The sequence below is a fragment of the Camellia sinensis genome, chromosome 13, assembly GCF_055761805.1.
Source record: "Camellia sinensis isolate YWXY chromosome 13, ASM5576180v1, whole genome shotgun sequence".
In the NCBI taxonomy this organism is placed as follows: Eukaryota; Viridiplantae; Streptophyta; class Magnoliopsida; order Ericales; family Theaceae; genus Camellia; species Camellia sinensis.
In genome coordinates this window covers 52,455,474-52,474,519 of record NC_138973.1, presented here as the reverse complement: position 1 = coordinate 52,474,519, position 19,046 = coordinate 52,455,474, and the positions used below count along the sequence as shown (strand labels likewise).

The following is a 19,046-nucleotide window of genomic DNA, read 5'->3' as shown; positions in this document are numbered from 1 at the left end:
ATGGACTTCTGTCCAGAAACGCTAATAAATTTTCCACCAAGAAATCCTAAATTTTCGATCCCAACTCTCTGCACAAGTCCACCGACGAATCACCATTAAGTCCTTCGAAGAATCTCTCTGTCTTCTTCTCAAAATCAGGTTGATTTAAACCTCATTTTTTTACACTTCTAACAGTGATTTGTTTTAATTTTAATCTTCGTTTGAATCACTTCACTTTTCTCGTTTTCTTGCACGTTTCTACATAATTAGTTGATTTTTAGTGCTAATTTCAGCTTTTTCTTACTTTCTCATCCATGTTTTTTTTCGTTAGTATTTTCTTGTCTGCCAAACAGTTAATTTCTTGTGTTTATTGTTGATTGGAGGTCTATCTGATGGGTTATGAGCCATTTTTAGTCAGGTTGGAACTGGATATTGTTAAATTTGAACCACTTTACATTTGTCGTTTTCTTTCGTGTTTCTACTTGGTTTACCTGATTTTTAGCGTTAGTTTAAGCTTTCTTTACGTTCTCAGCTTCCAAACATTGATTGGTGGTCTATTTAATGGGTTATGAGTCATTTCAAGTTAGGTTGGATCTGGATATTGTTAAATTTGCGTCTTTGTTTACTTAGGATGCATCAATACTGGGCATGAATTGTCTCGGTTCTCTTTGCCATTGTTGTTTTCACATAAATCACTTGTTTCTCAGCACCATTTTCCTCTTTTATTTTATTTTTAAAAAAAATATATACATTTCCTTTTTCATTTTAAAAAATAATAATTTATGCACGTTTTTTAGCCACCAAAACGTAGGCCATAATATGAATCAAGCTACTCTGAGCTCGACTCGTATTCGGTTTGGAATATCTGGAATATTTTAAAACTAATTAAGTTTTTAAGTTGAGCTTGAATTACTCATCAAGTACTGTCACGGACACAAATCAATTTGTGTTGATTGGTGTCCTTTCTAATCAGTTTGTGTTCTCTTGACCAGAACTGCAACTTCTAACATATTAGGTGTTCTAAATTTATCGTTGGTTACATTTCAACTCTAATTTGTTTAGTTTCACAGCTTCTCGTACCTTTAATGTATAGATACATCTCATGAATTTTGTCTATTTTCTCTTTCCCGTTTATTTCTGTCCATATTCATTAGCTTGTCTGCACTGATTTCCATTTGTTGTATTTTTTTCCGTCACATATTCTTCTATTTGCTGCATTTTTTCTTGACGACAGCAAAGAGCCAGTTTGCTTGCTAGTTATTGAAGAGGATGGGTTCCTTATCCAATGGTGATCTATTTGATGGGAGTTCTAAGAAGAGGTCATTGTACAATGGTTATTGCACCTCTTCTGGTGTTTTGCTTAAGTACAAGAAGCGAAAAGTTTATGCTGTTCGTGATTTTCCACCTGGGTGTGGACATAATGCTTCATTTATCAATCTGATGCCCCAGGATACTGAGGTAGTAGCATCACTAGGTGATAAAGAGAATTTGGTGGCTGATGAAAAGATGGTGAAAGTTGCAGAGGGTGATTGTGTCAAAGCTTCTGAAATTGGGAATGAATCATCATCTCATCAATTGGTGGAAAGTTCGGTGAAGTTGGAATTGCCCGACATATTGAATGTAGTGGTTGCGGCTGGGAAAGTCAATGGGGCTGAATTGTCCCCTGTTGTTGTGCCTCTAGGAAGTGGCTTGCCAAAAGCTTTAGAAAATAATGCACTAGAATAAAATCACACCCGTATAGCGCTATAGCGGGTCGGGATAGTTTGTCATGGAATAAAAACATATGGATGAAAATTATCATAGTCACAACTTGAATAAGATTAAAAAAAATTATGAAATGAGTAAAATTTTAAATTATGGAATCTTCATCTATCTCATTGATTATCTTCCAATCCAATTTTCGCTTTTCTCATTGTCCTGATATAATCGACATCAACCTCCATTCACTTGATAGTTACTTGCCAACCTCTAGGGACCAATGGCTTTTGGCCATGCTTTTCCATTTTCATTCTTAGCTTTGACCAATGGTATCACTCTTGGCCATATTTGTTTGGGCGGACTGGATTAGATTAGATTAGTATTACCATAACTAATAGTTTTAGGATTACGAATTCTTTTGGATTGTGCATCGTATCATATGTTTGGATTGAGTTAGGATTATAAGGAAGGACTAATAGTCCAGACTTTGGCTCAGTCCTCCAATTTATATCTCGCCCCTCTGTGAGATTGAATAGTCCAGCATATGTGGAATATCATATTCGGATGAATTGTTAGTTCATACTTCAATTGTTTAACCAAATATCGAATTAATAATTTTATTAAACTGTTAATCAAATCTTAAACTCATATTCATCCAAACAAACATATCCTTGGTGTACATGTCTCTCTTTTTCATTCTTTTTTGTTGGATTGTTATTGTTATTTTATTTTTTTTAATTTTTAGCGAGTGACACCACTAGCACCCACTGTCATGTTGAACAAACGCTCCAATCTCTTATTTATATGTCTCACAATCACATTTTCTTATTGGAATAGTTTTGGAAATTAAGATTATCTTCGTTTGGTGGATTTTAAATAAATTTTTTAATGAGATGATAGTTAGTGAAAAGGTTGTTAATATAAAGATTGTTAATAAAGGGATTAAGTAAAAATGTGTTTATTTTAATTATAGTATGAGAGATGGTTAATGATGAGATTATTAAATTATTTTTGTATAAAATAAATAAATAAATTATTTTTATATTAAAAAAAAGCTAAAACAAATATTAAAACAAACATGTGCACTTGCTAAAAAAATAAATTTTTTTTTTTATATAAAATAGACTCAATTTCCTCACTATTTTTCTAATTCCACTCAAAACTCAGCCAAGCTAATCCTCCTACTGAGGGGAATTATTAAGCCTCTTGGACTATCAATCTGTCCTTCCATTTCACTATCAAATAAGCTGTAAGTGGGACCCACAGTCATGATAATCTAATTTGGCCACTCAAGTTGCGAAACAAACATACCCTAAGCGAATAGATAAAATGTGAAACCCATTTCATGAGATTGTATGTCATGGAACATTTGTTTTCGGCCATTGGATGGAAAAAGAAAGATAACCCGAAAATTGGTGTTGTTTGTCCAAGAGTGGCATTACTTGTCTCATTTTTGTCACAGTTGTAACTCCTTATTTAATACGAAATTATGAGAATTTAGTGGACAAAAAGAATAGTTGGTGCCTATGCCCTTATCACACCACCTAGGGATATAAAAAAATAAGGAAAAATTAAAAATACCATATGAAATTTGTTTAAAATATAAATTATTTCTTGTAATTGACAAAATTATAATTATTCCTTTGTCAAAATTTTGTATTTATCATAATTAATTGAAAAAATAAAATTTTTAATTGTTCTTTTATACAATAATAAAATTTTGACATCATTAAAAATTATTAATTGACTTGATAATTTATTAATAAAATGAGTCATTTGTTATAAAATTAGAAACCTTAAGGGGTATGATATAATTTCCAAAATCATATTTTAAATAAATCTGATGAGATGTATTTGTAATTTACTCAAAAAGATTAATAATAACTGGACCAACTAAACTGACCTTTAAGGCCTTGTTTGGGAACAAACTTTTTTAGTAACTGTAACGCCCTCAAAATGATACATATAAACCCAACATTCATGATATTCGTAGACAAGAGAATAAAGCATATTTCCATTTCATCAGAGTATTATTACAAAAAGTAATACATGTTGACAACAAAAATAAATGCCCTGTAGGCTTACAACTTTCCAAGTCAACACTTGGTTACAACAAAAGAAGAGTTCTAACTCTCTACACAAATAAGCCCTTAGCTTGAATTTATATGTATCACCAAAATAGTAAAACAACCAAAAGAGTCTTCAACTCCCAAAACTATCCAAGCTAAGGCCTTGGAGGCGGCATAACACCTGAATCTGAAAATGATGTCCCATATAGGGTGAGCCAACGCCCAGTAGAGATATGCTAAACATAATATGAGCAATAACTAAAACATTGGCATTTGATAAATGTTTAACTCATATAAACAAACATACATCTCTTTCCATTTCATTATTCAAACCAATTCATAGATACGGTTCCCTATTCAGCCAGACAGTTCATAATGAGACTACAACTCATATCAACAATACTTCAACGATTCAATTTCAAATGAGACTACAACTCATGTTATGATCATTTTAATACTTCAATTCATCTACGTTATGCAAACGCAATTAGGATTTCAGGACTTTTACCCTAGACACTCCGGCCAACTTAGTTATCACTGGAGTCCATCTCCTATCTCCTCCCAAATCCGATTTAGGAGTACATCCCCTATCTCCTCCCAAACAATATACATATACAATGTATTTAAACACGTATCATATACAATGATCAGGCAAAGCACATATTCAATGTGTTATTCCATCTGTCATATTCAATGACATACTCAATTGATTAGTTTTAATTCACCAAATCATCATGCAGTGTCTATAACAATCAAGACTATCCTCTACCGATAGCCCAAAACAATTATTTCTAAATAGATAATCAATTATCAAACATATAAATTATCTACAATTTCAAAGGTGAGTGATTAATCAATCCAACTCCACCATTAGATCTCATAATTACCCAATTTCATTATTTCCAACTCAATTTCATATTTCCATAACTTTCTCAAATTAATTATACAAATTAATTCATCACAATAAATTAGGGCTTTTCTCTCCCTTTTCTCAACATTGACCCAAAGGTCCAAATATCATCAATAAACATCAATAACCTCATTTTTAGACCCAAATTACACAGGTATGGGTCAAAAGAACAAAACTCCTCTTTATACATTTTGAAACCCTAACACCCAAAGTTTCCCAACTTCAACATTAAATCAAAATGACCACATGTTTATGTCAAAGACCATAAATATGAGTAGTTATCCCTACCTCAAATTTCGGAGCTCAAACGAGAAGATGAAGAAACTCAAAGGTGCTCCAAACCCAAAGATTTCCAGATCCAAACGTAGCCCACACCGAGCTCTACACTTTTTACAAAGGGACAAGGGTGGAAGATCACTAAAACTAGATGATTTCGTAGAGAGAAGATCTATTCTAGAGAGAGGAGCTCTCAAAATAGGGTTTTGGAAAGCTAGAGAGAGAGAATGACCCGAAAAAGTGATTCAAAAAGCTACAACTCGGACTAATATAAAACACAATCCACTCAAGCGTGGAACGCCCCGCTCGAGCGTCAGACACAGACTCCCGCTCGAGCGTGGAAAGCACCGCTCGAGCGTCGAATGCACACTTCCAGAAGTTTTGCAGACGAAGGTCCCCGCTCGAGCGTGAAAGTGGACGCTCTAGCGTCCGATGTCCTGCAGGAAAAGTACTGAGGGTTGAATAATCCCGCTCGAGCGTCAAACTGCCCGCTCGAGCAGAGGAGCAATACAAAAGGGCCTGCTCGAGCGTGAAAAGTCCCGCTCGAGCGTGGAGGCCAAAATCTGGGCATCCACTCTTGGTTTCTAAACACAACCAACCTATTTCAAACCTGCCCAACACATCCGAAACTCAAATACAAAGAATTAAAGGACGGAGATGCGATAAAGACACAACACACATCCACGGAACTGAGTCCGGAATACAATAAACACTGAAGGAAAAACCGGGATCGCTATAACCTCCCCCCCTTAAAGAATTTTGTCCTCAAAATTAGATATAAGTTTCAAAATTGTGTTTCCTCAGGTCTCAACAATATTACAATTCAATATTCAACATCCTGACCCATTACCGGCCATCCCATCTCTTTTCAAGAGGCAACTTACAATATAACTCAATACGCATTATCAACATGCTTTCCTTTGAAATTCAACAATTTCCAATACCATATTCCACCATTCCATAACATATTCAATGTTAATGACACATTTGCATTTCTACAACATATTCAACATATACAATGTTAAATTAAACTCATAGTTCCGAAATATATTCAACAATTTCCAGAAGGCAAAACATATACAATGTTTTTAGATTTCATTAACAAACAAAATTCCCGATGCATGGTTAAACATTAAAAAACAAGTCCGGGTATTTCCCACGGACCTCCAACTCACGTTCCCAAGTGACTTCTTCCACTCCGTGATGTTTTCACAAGACTTTCACCAAGGGTATCGTCTTGCCTCGCAAGACTTGATCTCACCTATCCAAGACCCGTACCGGTCTCTCCTCATACGAGGCATCCTTATCTACCTCTAAGTCGGTCCAATCCAATACATGTGACGGATCCGGCTCGTACTTCCAAAGCATACTAACATGAAACACGTCATGCACTCCGGACAACTGCGGCGGTAAAGCTAAACGGTATGCAACCTCCCCAATTCGCTCTTGGATCTCAAAGGGACCAATAAACCGAGGGGACAACTTCCCACTCTTCCCAAACCTCATCAAACTCCGCCTAGGTGATATTTTCAGAAAGACGTGATCACTTGCCTCAGATGCCAAAGGCCTCCTCTGGTGGTTGACATAACTCTTTTGGCGACTCTGGGCTGTAACAAGTCTCTTACGGATAAGCTCAACTTTCTCCGTCGTTTCCTGCACCAACTCCGGGCCCAACAGAGGTGCATCACCCACCTCGGCCCAACACACTGGAGACCTATACGGTCGGCTATACAAGGCTTCAAATGGTGCCATACCAATGCTCGAATGGAAACTATTGTTATAGGTAAACTCCACTAAGGGAAATGCCTCTCCCACGACCCACTAAAGTCAAGGACACAGCCTTGAAGCATATCCTCAAGGATCTGAATAGTACGCTCGGACTGCTTGTCAGCCTGAGGATGATAAGCCGTGCTAAAGGTCAACTTAGTGCCCAAGGCACTCTGCAAACTCTGCCACAACCTAGCAGTAAAATGTGGATCTCTATCTGAGACAATCGATACTGGGACTCCGTGCAACCTCACTATGTCCTGAATATACAAGTTGGCAAGATGATCTACCGAATCTCTCATGCGCATAGGAATAAAGTGCGCCGACTTAGTCAACCGATCTACGACCACCCAAATAGCTTCACTACCCCGTTGAGTGCTCGGAAGACCTACAACGAAGTCCATCGTGACATGCTCCCACTTCCACTCGGCTATAGGCAAGGGTTGCAACAAACCTCCTGGCCTCTGATGCTCGGCCTTCACTTGCTGACAAGTAAGGCACTTAGATACAAAAACTACCACATCTTTCTTCATCCCCTGCCACCAAAACTGGTGACCCATATCACGAAACATCTTAGTGCCTCCCGGATGCACCGTAAGGCGTGAATGGTGAAACTCTCGGAGTACTTCCTCTCGGCAAGACTCCGACACAAATAGACGGTCTCGGTACCCACACTTAGGTCGGGATACACAGTCAAACCCTTCTCAACCTTCCCACTGGAGATCTTCTCCCGGAGGGATTCTACCTCAAGGTCACTTATCTGTGCCTCTAACACTCGATTCACAAGTGTAGGCTGCGTAACTACAGAAAACAGGGCCGCAGACTCAACAGATTCACCTAGAAGCAAATCAAACTCGCCAAGCGCACCCAACATCTCCCATTCCCAGATGGCTATACAAGCTACATCACTAGTGGATTTCCTACTAAGGGCATCGGTCACAACATTGGCCTTTCCCAGGTGATAGTGCAACTCAAAGTCATAATCCTCAATGAACTCCATCCACCTCCTCTGCCTCAAATTCAAGTCTTTCTGTGTAAACAGATACTTCAAACTCTTATGATCCGAGAACACCTCGAACCTCTCACCATAAAGGTAGTGCCTCCAAATCTTCAAGACAAAAATTACAGCTGCTAACTCTAGGTCATGTGTAGGATAATTCTTCTCATGTATTTTCAACTGATGTGAGCCATAGGCTACTACTTTCACCTCTTGCATCAATACACAACCCAAACCCTCTCGTGAGGCATCACAATATACAGTATAACCCAAACCCTTCTCCGGAATAATCAAAACTGGAGCGGTGGTAAGTCTAACTTTAAGCTCTTGGAACGACTTTTCACAAGTCTCACTCCATATAAATTTGACCCATTTCCGCGTCAATCTAGTCAACGGCGAAGCTAGCTTGGAGAAATCTTTTACAAACCTACGGTAATAACCGGCCAATCCCAGAAAACTACGGATCTCAAAAACTCTCTTAGGCTGTGCCCAATCCTACACTGCCTCTATCTTGGATGTATCAACAGGCACCCCTTCCCTGGAGACCACATGGCCTAAGAATTTAACCTCTCTTAGCCAGAACTCACACTTCCCGAACTTAGCATACAACTTATGGGCTCTAAGCAACTCAAGCACCACTTTCAAGTGTTCCTCGTGCTCCTCCTCCGAAGGTGAATAAATCAGAATGTCGTCCACAAAGATGACCACAAAGCGATCTAAGAACTCCCGGAATATCTGGTTTATCAAGTCCATAAACACTGCCGGTGCATTGGTGAGCCCAAAAGGCACCACCAGAAACTCATAGTGGCCATAGCGCGTACGGAATGCCGTCTTGGGGATATCCTCCTCCTTGACCCTCAACTGATGGTAACCCGATCTCAAGTCTATCTTAGAGAAACAACGGGACCCTTTCAACTGGTCAAATAGATCATCTATACAAGGCATAGGGTACTTGTTCTTAACCGTAGCCCGATTCAATTTTCGGTAATCAATACAAAGTCTCAAAGCCCCATCTTTCTTTTTAGCAAAGAGGGCCGGTGCTTCCCACAGCGAAGTACTAGGGCAAACAAAGCCCTTATCTAGCAATTCCTGGAGTTGAATCTTCAATTTATTCAACTCGGCTAGGGAAAAATGATACGGTGCCATGGAAATCGGTGCCATGCCAGGCACTAAGTCAATAGAGAATTCGATCTCTCGATGGGGTGGCAAACTAACAAGATCCTCGGGAAAGACGTTCGAGTACTCACAAACCACTCTCGGCAACTCAGCCTGGGTTTCATCACACTCACTACTTATATAGCTAGTGAGAAGATAACTAAGCTCACTCCGCCCTCGCGGATCATACACTAGTGGCAAGACCCTACCAACCCGATCTCCCAAGAAATGGAAACAATCCCCGCTCAAGGTACATACAGTAACCCTCTGGCGGTAGCAATTAATAACAGCTTGGTATGACGATAACCAGTCCATATCCAAAATCACATCAAAACCCGACATAACCATTACTACAAAAGAAAGTGGGAGCCGACGGTCGGCGACCTTTATATCACAACCTCTACACCCATGTTTCAAAATCAACTCACCCCCAACGGGTGATACAACACAAATAGGAGAAGCTAACTGTGCCAACTCTAACCCCAAAACAGATGCAAATGCAGCAGATATAAATGAATGGGATGCACTCGTATCAATCAACACATTAGCAACCGAGTTACAAAATAGAAAGGTACCTCTCACAACAGATGGAGACGGTACAAGATCCTGCGCGGTAATAGCATACACACGGCCTATAGGCCCCTGATCTACCTGCGCACCTCTCGGAGCAAAAGACTGTTGCACAGACTGAGCTGAAGAGGCTCCCTGATTGGCCCTCGAGGCTTGAACTGACTGAGCTGGCTAAAAACTCTGCCTCGACCCAGATGCACCAAATGTGCCACTCAACTGCGGGCAAAACCTCTTCAGGTGCCCCGCCTGACCACACTGGTAACAAGAGAGCGGCTGGCCTCTGCCCTGACTCTGGCTTTGCGGACGAGCCGAAGATGAAGCTGTTCTCTGCCCTCCTCCCTTCTGCGGGCAAGCTGGAGACTTGTGGCCCAACTGACCACACTTGTAACAAGTAAAGTCTCCCTGACTGCCTCTCCCAGAGCCTCAACTCGGCACTAGAAAGGTAGATCTTGTAAACGCACCCTGGGACTGTTGAGGGTTAGAACCTCTCTGCCTCCTACCATCCCTCTGGCCATCCTGACTCCTCTTGGAGCCTCTCATCCTCTCCTCCTCATCATGCATAATAATCTCAAGATGGGCCGCAGCATCCACAAGGGACCCATACTCCTGAGTCATGGACCCTGCAACTCTAAGCTTGAGCCCGGTTCTCAACTTCTTTTCGAACTCAAGACAACGGTATTCCTCAGACACCACTAGCTTAGGAGCAAACCTCGATAAACTGGTAAATGCGGCATCAAACTCGGCCACTGGTGTGTTCAGCTGTTTGAGCTGACAAAACTGATCCCTCAACTTCTCCCTAACAGCGGGAGGCAGAAACTTCTCTTGGAAAGCATCTACAAAGGCCTCCCAAGTCCCACCAATACGGCCCCGCGTAAACTTCCACCACTGACCCGCATCCCCCTTCAGCTGGAAGGACGCCAAGGTCACTCTCAAACCTCCGTCTTCGATGCCTAGCATCTCAAACGTCTTCATCATCTTCTCAAGCCACTCGTCAGCCTTAAGTGGCTCTTTTGGATCTCCTAAAAATTCGTCTGGATTAGATTGGAAAAACTCCCTCTTTAGAAAGGACGACCCTACCTCAGCAACATGGGCCTGGACCTGATTCTCAGCTTTGAGAATGACCATGGATACCCTCAACGCTCCTGCCATCTCGCGGGCTCAGGCGCCCGTGGCTTGCTGACCTACTGGCTCGGCCACATTGGCTTGGCCAACACCCTCCTGCTGCGCTGGAATTTCATCCGGTATAGGTATCGCTCGCCTTCTAGGCCTACCTCGCCTACCACCACGTCCTCGTCCTGACATCCTAATAAAGGTAACGAGAACATTAGCACATTCACAAATGTGCCGAAGCTATTTCACTCGCGTCCTAATACATGGACAACTGTAATTCACTCCATGTAAGCACATAATCACATAAGCACTTACGAATTTCATTTCCGGATAATGACAGTCCCGAGGCGTTGCTAGAGTTCTAGTTAGAAATGACAGTGATCAAGTGCCTTTCCAACAAGACTCCCAGAAACCCAATGATCCAATCAACATCCTAGAAACTAAATTCCATACTCATTTAGTCACGTAAGCATGTTATCAAATAAACACATAGCATCATACATAAGTCTTTAACAAGCGAGACAAACCCATTGTGGTACTAACCACTCCCCACGTACCCAAGGTATTCAAACCCGGTACACTCTGATACCAAGTTGTAACGCCCTCAAAATGATACATATAAACCCAACATTCATGATATTCATAGATAAGAGAATAAAGCATATTTCCATTTCATCAGAGTATTCTTACAAAAAGTAATACATGTCGACAACAAAAGTAAATGCCCTGTAGGCTTACAACTTTCCAAGTCAACACTTGGTTACAACAAAAGAAGAGTTCTAACCCTCTACACAAATAAGCCCTTGGCTTGAATTTACATGTATCACCAAAATAGTAAAACAACCAAAAGAGTCTTCAACTCCCAAAACCATCCAAGCTAAGGCCTTGGAGGCGGCATAACACCTGAACCTGAAAATGATGTCCCATATAGGGTGAGCCAACGCCTAGTAGAGATATGCTAAACATAATATGAGCAATAACTAAAACATTGGCATTTGATAAATGTTTGACTCATATAAACAAACATACATCTCTTTGATTTTTTGACTAAAATATGATGTAAAAAAAAACTAGTATCACTATAAGAATTTGCACTTTTAGCGACCACTTTATGCGACCAATATAAAAGTTGGTAGCTAAAAGTTACCTTTTGCCAACCAATTATTAATTAGTCACGAATGATCATTATTTTTGGCGACCAAATATGAGTTGGTCGCAGAAGGTCATATTTTGGCGACCAAAAAATGAGTTGGGCGTAGAAAGTGGTATGGTTTTGGCGACCAACAACAAATTTGGTCGCAGAAGATCACATTTTGGCGACCAAAAAATAAGTTGGTCGCAGAAGATCAAAAATAAGTTGGTTGTGAAATTGGCGACCAAAAGTTTGGTCGCCAAAAACTTATTTTTAGTGACAAAAAATATTTTAGTCGCCGTATATTGAGTTTTGGCTACTAAAACAATGTAGTCGCTTAATGGAAAATAAAAAATTATTTTTTATCTTTTGGCGACCAAAATTTTGGTCACCAAAAAACTTATTTTTAGCGACTAAAAATATTTTAGTCGCCGTATATTGACTTTTGGCTGCTAAAACAATTTAGTTGCTGAATGAAAAATAAAAAATTATTTTTTAATCTTTGGTGACCAAAATTTTGGTCGTCAAAAACTTATTTTCAGTGACTAAAAATATTTTAGTTGTCTTATATTGAGTTTCGGCTACTAAAACTATTTAGTCGCTGAATGGAAAATAAAAAATTATTTTTTATCTTTTGGCGACTAAAATTTTGGTTGCCAAAAAACTTATTTTTAGTGACAAAAAATATTTTAGTCGTCGTATATTGAGTTTTGGCTACTAAAACAATGTAGTCGCTTAATGGGAAATAAAAAATTATTTTTTATCTTTTGGCGACCAAAATTTTGGTCGCCGAAAAACTTATTTTTAGCGATTAAAAATATTTTAGTCGCCGTATATTGAGTTTTGGTTACTAAAACAATTTAGTCGCCGAATGAAAAATAAAAAATTATTTTTTATCTTTTGGCGATCAAAATTTTGGTCACCAAAAAAATATTTTTAACGACTAAAAATATTTTAGTCGCCATATATTGAGTTTTGGCTACTAAAACAATTTAGTCGCCAAATGAAAAATAAAATATTATTTTTTTTCTTTTGGTCGCCAAAAACTTATTTTCAGCAACCAAAAAAAATTTAGTCGCCAAATTAATACTTTTAGCGACTAAAATTTTAGTTGCCGCTGATTGACATTTGGCGACTAAAAAAGTTTGTCGGCGAAGGTACCTTTTCTGCGACTAATTTGGTTTTTTGGTCGCCAAAGTTTGGGAGGGAAATTTGAAATGTGGGGGCGGGAATTGAAATTTTTTTGCGACAAAAAAAATTTGGTCGTCAATTGTTAAACGACGTCACTCGTTTTTTTTTATGAGTTTTAAATTTTTTTTACAAAAAGAATTAAAAATTTATATTATACCTAACTTAACAAAAATTTGAAATTTAAAATTTTATATAATTCACTCCCCCATTAAAAAAATAAAAATCACTTGAGATTATTGTTTGAAAAAAATAATTACTTAAAAATTATTTTTTTTTGGATCATCAGACCACTTGGTCTCTCTCTCTCTCTCTCTCTCTCTCCATCCTTTTCATTCTCTCATCTCTTCTTCATTTTTGCTCTCTCGATCCAGAAGCTTCTCATCATCGACCCTCTCACCCTCTCTCATCAACGACGGTGGGAGTCTCTCCCTCTCAATTATTCTCTTCGATGAAAAAGGGACTATCAGCAGGGGTCTCCTCTCGTCGCCGATCCCCTTCACTTTCTCTCTTCTCGTTGTCGATCGGTCTCTCATAGTCGACATCCTACTCCCCTCTTTCTCTCCATCTGTTTCATCTCTCTCCGGTGAATATCAGTTGACAAGGATCTAACATCTAACATCACATCAGTTGTCGATTGAGAATTGAAAATTTTAATATTTTGAGTCTTTTTGGTGAGGAATTATTTTGTCACTAATTTTGGAGAGAGAATTTTGACATATTGGGCAGTAATGAAAAAAAAATAGACTACTAATTTTTCCACCTTTTTTGTTTTTATTAGTTTTCCTCTTATCTCTCTCTCTCTTTCTCTCTCTCAAAACAAAACACAAGTTAGCTCTCTTTGTTTAGCACCCCTTGCCCTCCTAATTTTCGTCGCTAAATAAGATTAATTTGTGACAAATTATAAATTTTGTCACATCTAATAAAAAAGAAAAGAAAAGTAAAAGGTGAGGAAATTTATTTTCGTCAATAAATACTTCTTTTTAGGTGAGAAAAAAGTAAGTTTCATCATAAAAAAATATCGTCTAAATTTGTTCGGATGGTGCTAAAATTTTGAGACTTTTGGTGAGGAAAAAATTTGTCACAAATTATAAAATTATTAGTGAGGAATATATTTTAGTCACCAATGAGTCTAAATATTTTGATATCATTTGGTGAGGAGCATGTTTTTAGAGTTTTTTTTTTCAAATAATCCAAAAAAAGAAACTATTTAGCGAATTGACCAGCTTTTCAAACTATTTGGCAAACTAACCTATTTTTGAAATCGCATTTTGAAAATGCGATTTTGAAATTGAAATTGCATTTTTAACATGCAATTTCACCATGTGATCATTTTCAACTTGTGATTTTAAGGTGAAATTGCATGTTCAAGATGCAATTTCAATTTCAAAATCGCATTTTGAAAATGCAATTTCAAAAAGTAGGTTAATTTCCTAAATAATTTGAAAAGTGGGTAAATTCGCTAAATAGTTTCTTTTTTTGGATTATTTGAAAAAAAAAAAACTCTATGTTTTCATGGCCTATAATTTTTAATATTTTGAGATCTTTTGGTGAAAAAATTATTTTGTCACAAATTTTAGAGGGAAAATTTTGAAATATTGTGCAGGTAATGAAAAAAAAAATTGGATACCAATTTTCCCTTTTTTTTTTTTTGTGTTTTCATTAGTTTTCGTCCCATTTCTCTCTCTAAAAACACACTCCCTCTTCAGCTCCTCCTCACTATCCACTGTGCAAACCACTCCGTCAAGCCCCTCGACGAGTGGCAACTCAAGCGCTCCCTCACCGACTTCCTTAAATCCTCCTTCTTCCTCACCATTCCCGAAGACGACATCATCGTTCGCAGATTCAAGGACCTCAAGAAGCACAAGTGCGATGATCCTGTCGCTCACGGCGCTCTCTTCATCCGCGACCTAGGGTTTCTATCCAAGTTTTCCACATTGGAAATTCTTCATGGTATAGATGGAGAAGACGATGTTAAGGAACTCGAGAAGAAGTTTCTGGACTGGAGAAGATCGGTTGTTGGTAAGACCGACGGGATTGAGTTAAATCTTGAAGGTGTTAAGTTTAGATTGACTGCTTCAGTTCCGGAATCGGATGATTTTGGAATGACGAAAGAGTGGGAAGAGCTTAATGCGTTTGGTAATCGAGGCTTGTTCTTGATTCTATCCATAGTTTTGAATTTTTGATGCTTACTGGTTTTGCTGTCTACAATAATGGATTCAGTAATCTAACTCAATATTTTTTCTTCTAAATGCTTAATAATTTTGCAAGAACTACTGGTAATAATGGATGTATGTATGTGTTGTTTGGTTGTAGGATATTCAAGAGGTGGGAGGCAGCAGCAGCCTAATACAATTGTGTTGAAAGGTGTTCCATGGCACTGGTTTGCTGAGCCAAGAGATTCGTCTAAGCCTTCAATGCTGGTCACTCACACGATTTTTTCTGCATTTGGGAAGATAAGGTGTGTGTTAATGTCATGGTTTCTACTATTTTTCTGTTTCCCTGATGCATTACAATTCCATAATATTGTTCTTGTTGAATTTTTGGGGTGGTTGTGTTTTTTTGAGGTTTCTAACATTGAGTTCTGTTTTTATGCTCCAATGCACACATCATATTATTTTGAATATGGTTGTATCGAAATTTCTTAATTTACTTGTCATCTCATTAATTTGATGAAACCATTTCCTCTTGAAACTTCTCATGATTGAAGATTTTAGATAGCAACAAACATTTGAGGTCTCAATGCTCCTAGTTCGGGTATTGTTGGTGAGCAATTCATTGAGAAGATTCGTAGGGTAAGAGGTATGATTTAGATATTGGATCTGCATTTTTTTTGATTAATCTGTTTGAGGGAAATCTTGTTTCTTGCTATTTTAATATTTTAAAAAGATATCCTTCAGAAACAACCAAAAAAAAAAAAAAAGGGCAAAAAAGGGCATGTAAAATTGATGGCATAGTTAATAGTTCATGTTGACCCTTCTGTTTCCCTTATTTTATTTTATTTTTTGCTTTTACTTTCCTTTACAAATTGTAAAGTTTACTCATGATGCAAACTGTAAGATCATCTATAAATAGTAAAATTAAAGTAGCGAGAATGTTTGGAAATTGGTTGGTTTCAAGATGGACACACTTGAAACTTTTCTTAATCACATTTTGGTATTGGTTGTCACTGTTTATGCTTATTTTTAAGTTAGTATGGATATAATTAGCTTTTGATATGAAAAATCAAGTATTATAGGTTAAGAGTATTTTGATAATTTCAAAATTTTCTTGACATGGAAGGTAAGGGCATCCATGGTCATACATAGGTGAAGTTGTGTATTGGGTCATTCTATATTCTTTCTATCTGTTTTAGATGAGTTTTAAAAGTCAAAATTCTAGTCAAATTGAAAATATGTTTCAATTTATTGATGGATGATTTAGAAATGCTTCAGAAACCACAACAATAAAATGTAATGACAAATTAGTGTTGGTAATGAGGAAGACATGGTGGACTAAGAAAGGTGTGAAAAAATGTACGGTAGCATGGTGTTTTGCAGAGCAAGTATAGAGTGGATGAAAGGATAGGCCATCATGCCATCATGTCCGTGGATGTAGTACATATATTTTGTCTATTTGCTTTATTTTTTTATTTTTTTTTCACGATTTTGCATAATACTTTTGATAACCAAACAGAGCTTTAAGATCAAAAGAAAATATTGCGACAGTGATTATCAGTGATTAAACAGTGATTATCATAAGCTACAATGTTGGTTAACCATGGCTACAATGTTGAGGCATGTTTTTGGCCTTCCTTTTACTTTTGGTACCAACAACCATCATAATTAAATTAAAATTGAAAGTTATTTCACGAAAGCATAAGATTGATTTCTAGCATTTTGAGGTATGGATTACGCTCGTGACTAGATATCCATACCTTCAAATGCACACTTGGATATTCGTTTGTCTTTTCAAGAAGTTTGTCGAGAAATTTTTAATTATTTGGGATTTGAAAGCATTACTTAATCTATTTGAGAAAGTAAAAGCTAAAAGTAAATATTCCTCCCCTAGTTTTGAGATAATTTTTTTTTTCTAACTTATTTAAATTATATTTCCCTCATGAATTATAAGAAGCTGTACCATATACTTTGACATAGATTTTTAGGGGGAAAAAAAAACTAAAAGATTTATTTATAAGTAGCTCCAATAAATTGGACCAAACAGGGCCAATGTTTGCTAGACATACAAGGGGTGATACTGTGAGACATGGTAAAATAATTTCTAAAGTTAGATGGAAGTGTTATTTCTCTTGCTCTGTAAAATTTTGTATAAAATGGTGTGACTTATTTGACTAGGATCACTTAAAGCTAAAACATTTATTTATTTATAAGCTTTAATTTTAAATAAGTCATTGTTACATTATTTTATGTGATTTTTTTTTTAATTTTTAGTTTGAAAATTGTAATTTACATAATAACAGCACCTCTAAAAAAACAGAGAATGTTTAGTAACTACAATAGTAAAATGGTTTTGGATTATGAGCATTCACTTTTGTGGCTTTGACTATGTCACACATCGTTGTACATGTTTTTGCTCAATGAAGAATTATTTATCAATATGTAGCTAGAATTTGGAAATGCTGGAGTCTTGATTTTGAATGGCAAGAACTACACCTTGCTTCAAATGCACTAGCATTCTCCTTCTGAGCACAAAATCAATGGTGTCACGTATGTTCTTTTTCTGTCTCATGTTTTTTATTTTTATTTTTTATAGATTGTTCAATTAAGGTTTGTTCAATTATAAGTTAATAGGTTTTGTTCAATTAAGGTTTTTTATAGATTGTTCAATTATAAGCATTCTACTATTCTCCTTTTGATAAGTTAATAGGTGTTGTGGTGTTTCATGGTTGTAGATCCAAAGTGAATTAGCTGAGCTAGGTAAGGAGGTGTTTACAGATGAAGATGAAATCTCCGTAGGGACCTATGACACCTGGAAATTGAGGCGAAATATGTAATAACCCACATTCATGTCTTAGTCATGTTCATGTGCATTTGCATGATTTTGTCTTGTTAAGCTTGCATTTGTAGATTTTGACTTGTTTTGCCTAAGTAAATGTCCCTGTCTTGTTTTGTGCTTATGTAATTTGCGTAAGTGTTATATGCATGCTTTGTTCCTTCCTTGCTGTCTCAAGCCTGGGTCATGCCAAGCCTAGGTCATGCCAAGCCTATGTCATGCCAAGCCTAGGTCATGTTAAGCCTAGGTCATGCCAACACCTAGGGCCATCTTGGAACCACTTTGGTTGATCTCCACCTTCACCTTGGCATATTGGCCGAGATGTCATCATCTAGGCCGAGGTGTGCATCACCTAAGCCAAGATGTGTATTATCTAGGCAGAGATGTTATCATCTAGGCGTCCTAGATCCTTGATCCTTGCACCTAGTGATCTTGTTCTGGGACTGGAATGACCTAGACTGAGGTGTGGCACATCTAGGCCGAGGTGTGGCACAGCTAGGTCAAGTGTTATCCTTCCTAGCCGAGATCATTGAAACCTTCTTGCCGAAGCCTATGTCTTGATTCGAGGTCATTGCCTTGATTAGAGTGCCCATGCCACCTTGCTTGTTATACACACTTTGTCATACCCTTGTCTTGCCATTCTGTCACCTTTTGAGGAGACCCAATCCGGCGTTGCCACGTGTCCCAGTATAAGGTTAAGTCAGCTAGCAGTGAGAAACCCACATCATTTGTTATATCTTTGCTTTTGAAGAGAGAGAGAAGCTCTAGGAAAGGAGAGAGCTAGATTCCAAGCTTGATCTTCACATCTTGAACCGTTAGATCCGTGTTTTGAGGTTAGATTCTTGATTTACTCTTGTTATTATTTATGTTGATCCGATCACATTGCATGATCTAGCATGATTCATGAGCCATGCATTGATTTAAATCTTGTTTTAGAAAGAGAAAATGATGTTCTTGTGTTCTTGAAAGAAAACCATGTTTTGATCCGAAAGTTTGTATCAAGATCCATGTTTTTGTGTTTGTTTTCATAAGATCTTCAAGTATGGGTACCTAGGTCCATGTTTTCGAACTCATCTCATGAAATCTCAGATTTTGAATAAAGAAGTTATGATTTTAGCATTCATGTTCTTCATGTTCATGTCCTTTATGTTCTTCATGTTCATCAAGAGGGAAACCCAGATTTCCAGACCTCATTTCCCTAGG

At 37.6% G+C, this 19,046-nt stretch overlaps 2 protein-coding genes across 2 annotated transcripts; both read left to right on the top strand.

Moving 5' to 3' along the window:
• Nucleotides 1-1,841, top strand: LOC114267933 (uncharacterized). The gene is made up of 2 exons (XM_028209030.2): nucleotides 1-138; nucleotides 1,214-1,841. Exon 2 carries the CDS (start codon nucleotides 1,249-1,251, stop codon nucleotides 1,702-1,704), a length of 456 nt encoding a protein of 151 aa, XP_028064831.2. The 5' UTR covers nucleotides 1-138; nucleotides 1,214-1,248; the 3' UTR covers nucleotides 1,705-1,841.
• Nucleotides 1,842-10,034: 8,193 nt separating this feature from the next.
• On the top strand, nucleotides 10,035-17,844 carry LOC114301534 (uncharacterized). The gene is made up of 6 exons (XM_082900509.1): nucleotides 10,035-10,096; nucleotides 14,518-14,990; nucleotides 15,168-15,312; nucleotides 15,604-15,653; nucleotides 17,604-17,617; nucleotides 17,743-17,844. Exons 1-6 carry the CDS (start codon nucleotides 10,035-10,037, stop codon nucleotides 17,842-17,844), a joined length of 846 nt encoding a protein of 281 aa, XP_082756635.1.
• Nucleotides 17,845-19,046: the final 1,202 nt, after the last annotated feature.

Bases quoted from the DNA above. Each gene is read 5' to 3' on its own strand.
- LOC114301534 (XM_082900509.1), top strand. From the start codon at position 10,035: ATGGACCCTGCAACTCTAAGCTTGAGCCCGGTTCTCAACTTCTTTTCG. The intron at 10,097-14,517 runs GTATTCCTCAGA...TGTTTTCATTAG, and splicing joins TTTTCGAACTCAAGACAACG to TTTTCGTCCCATTTCTCTCT. The intron at 14,991-15,167 runs GTAATCGAGGCT...GTTTGGTTGTAG, and splicing joins GGAAGAGCTTAATGCGTTTG to GATATTCAAGAGGTGGGAGG.
- LOC114267933 (XM_028209030.2), top strand. From the start codon at position 1,249: ATGGGTTCCTTATCCAATGGTGATCTATTTGATGGGAGTTCTAAGAAG.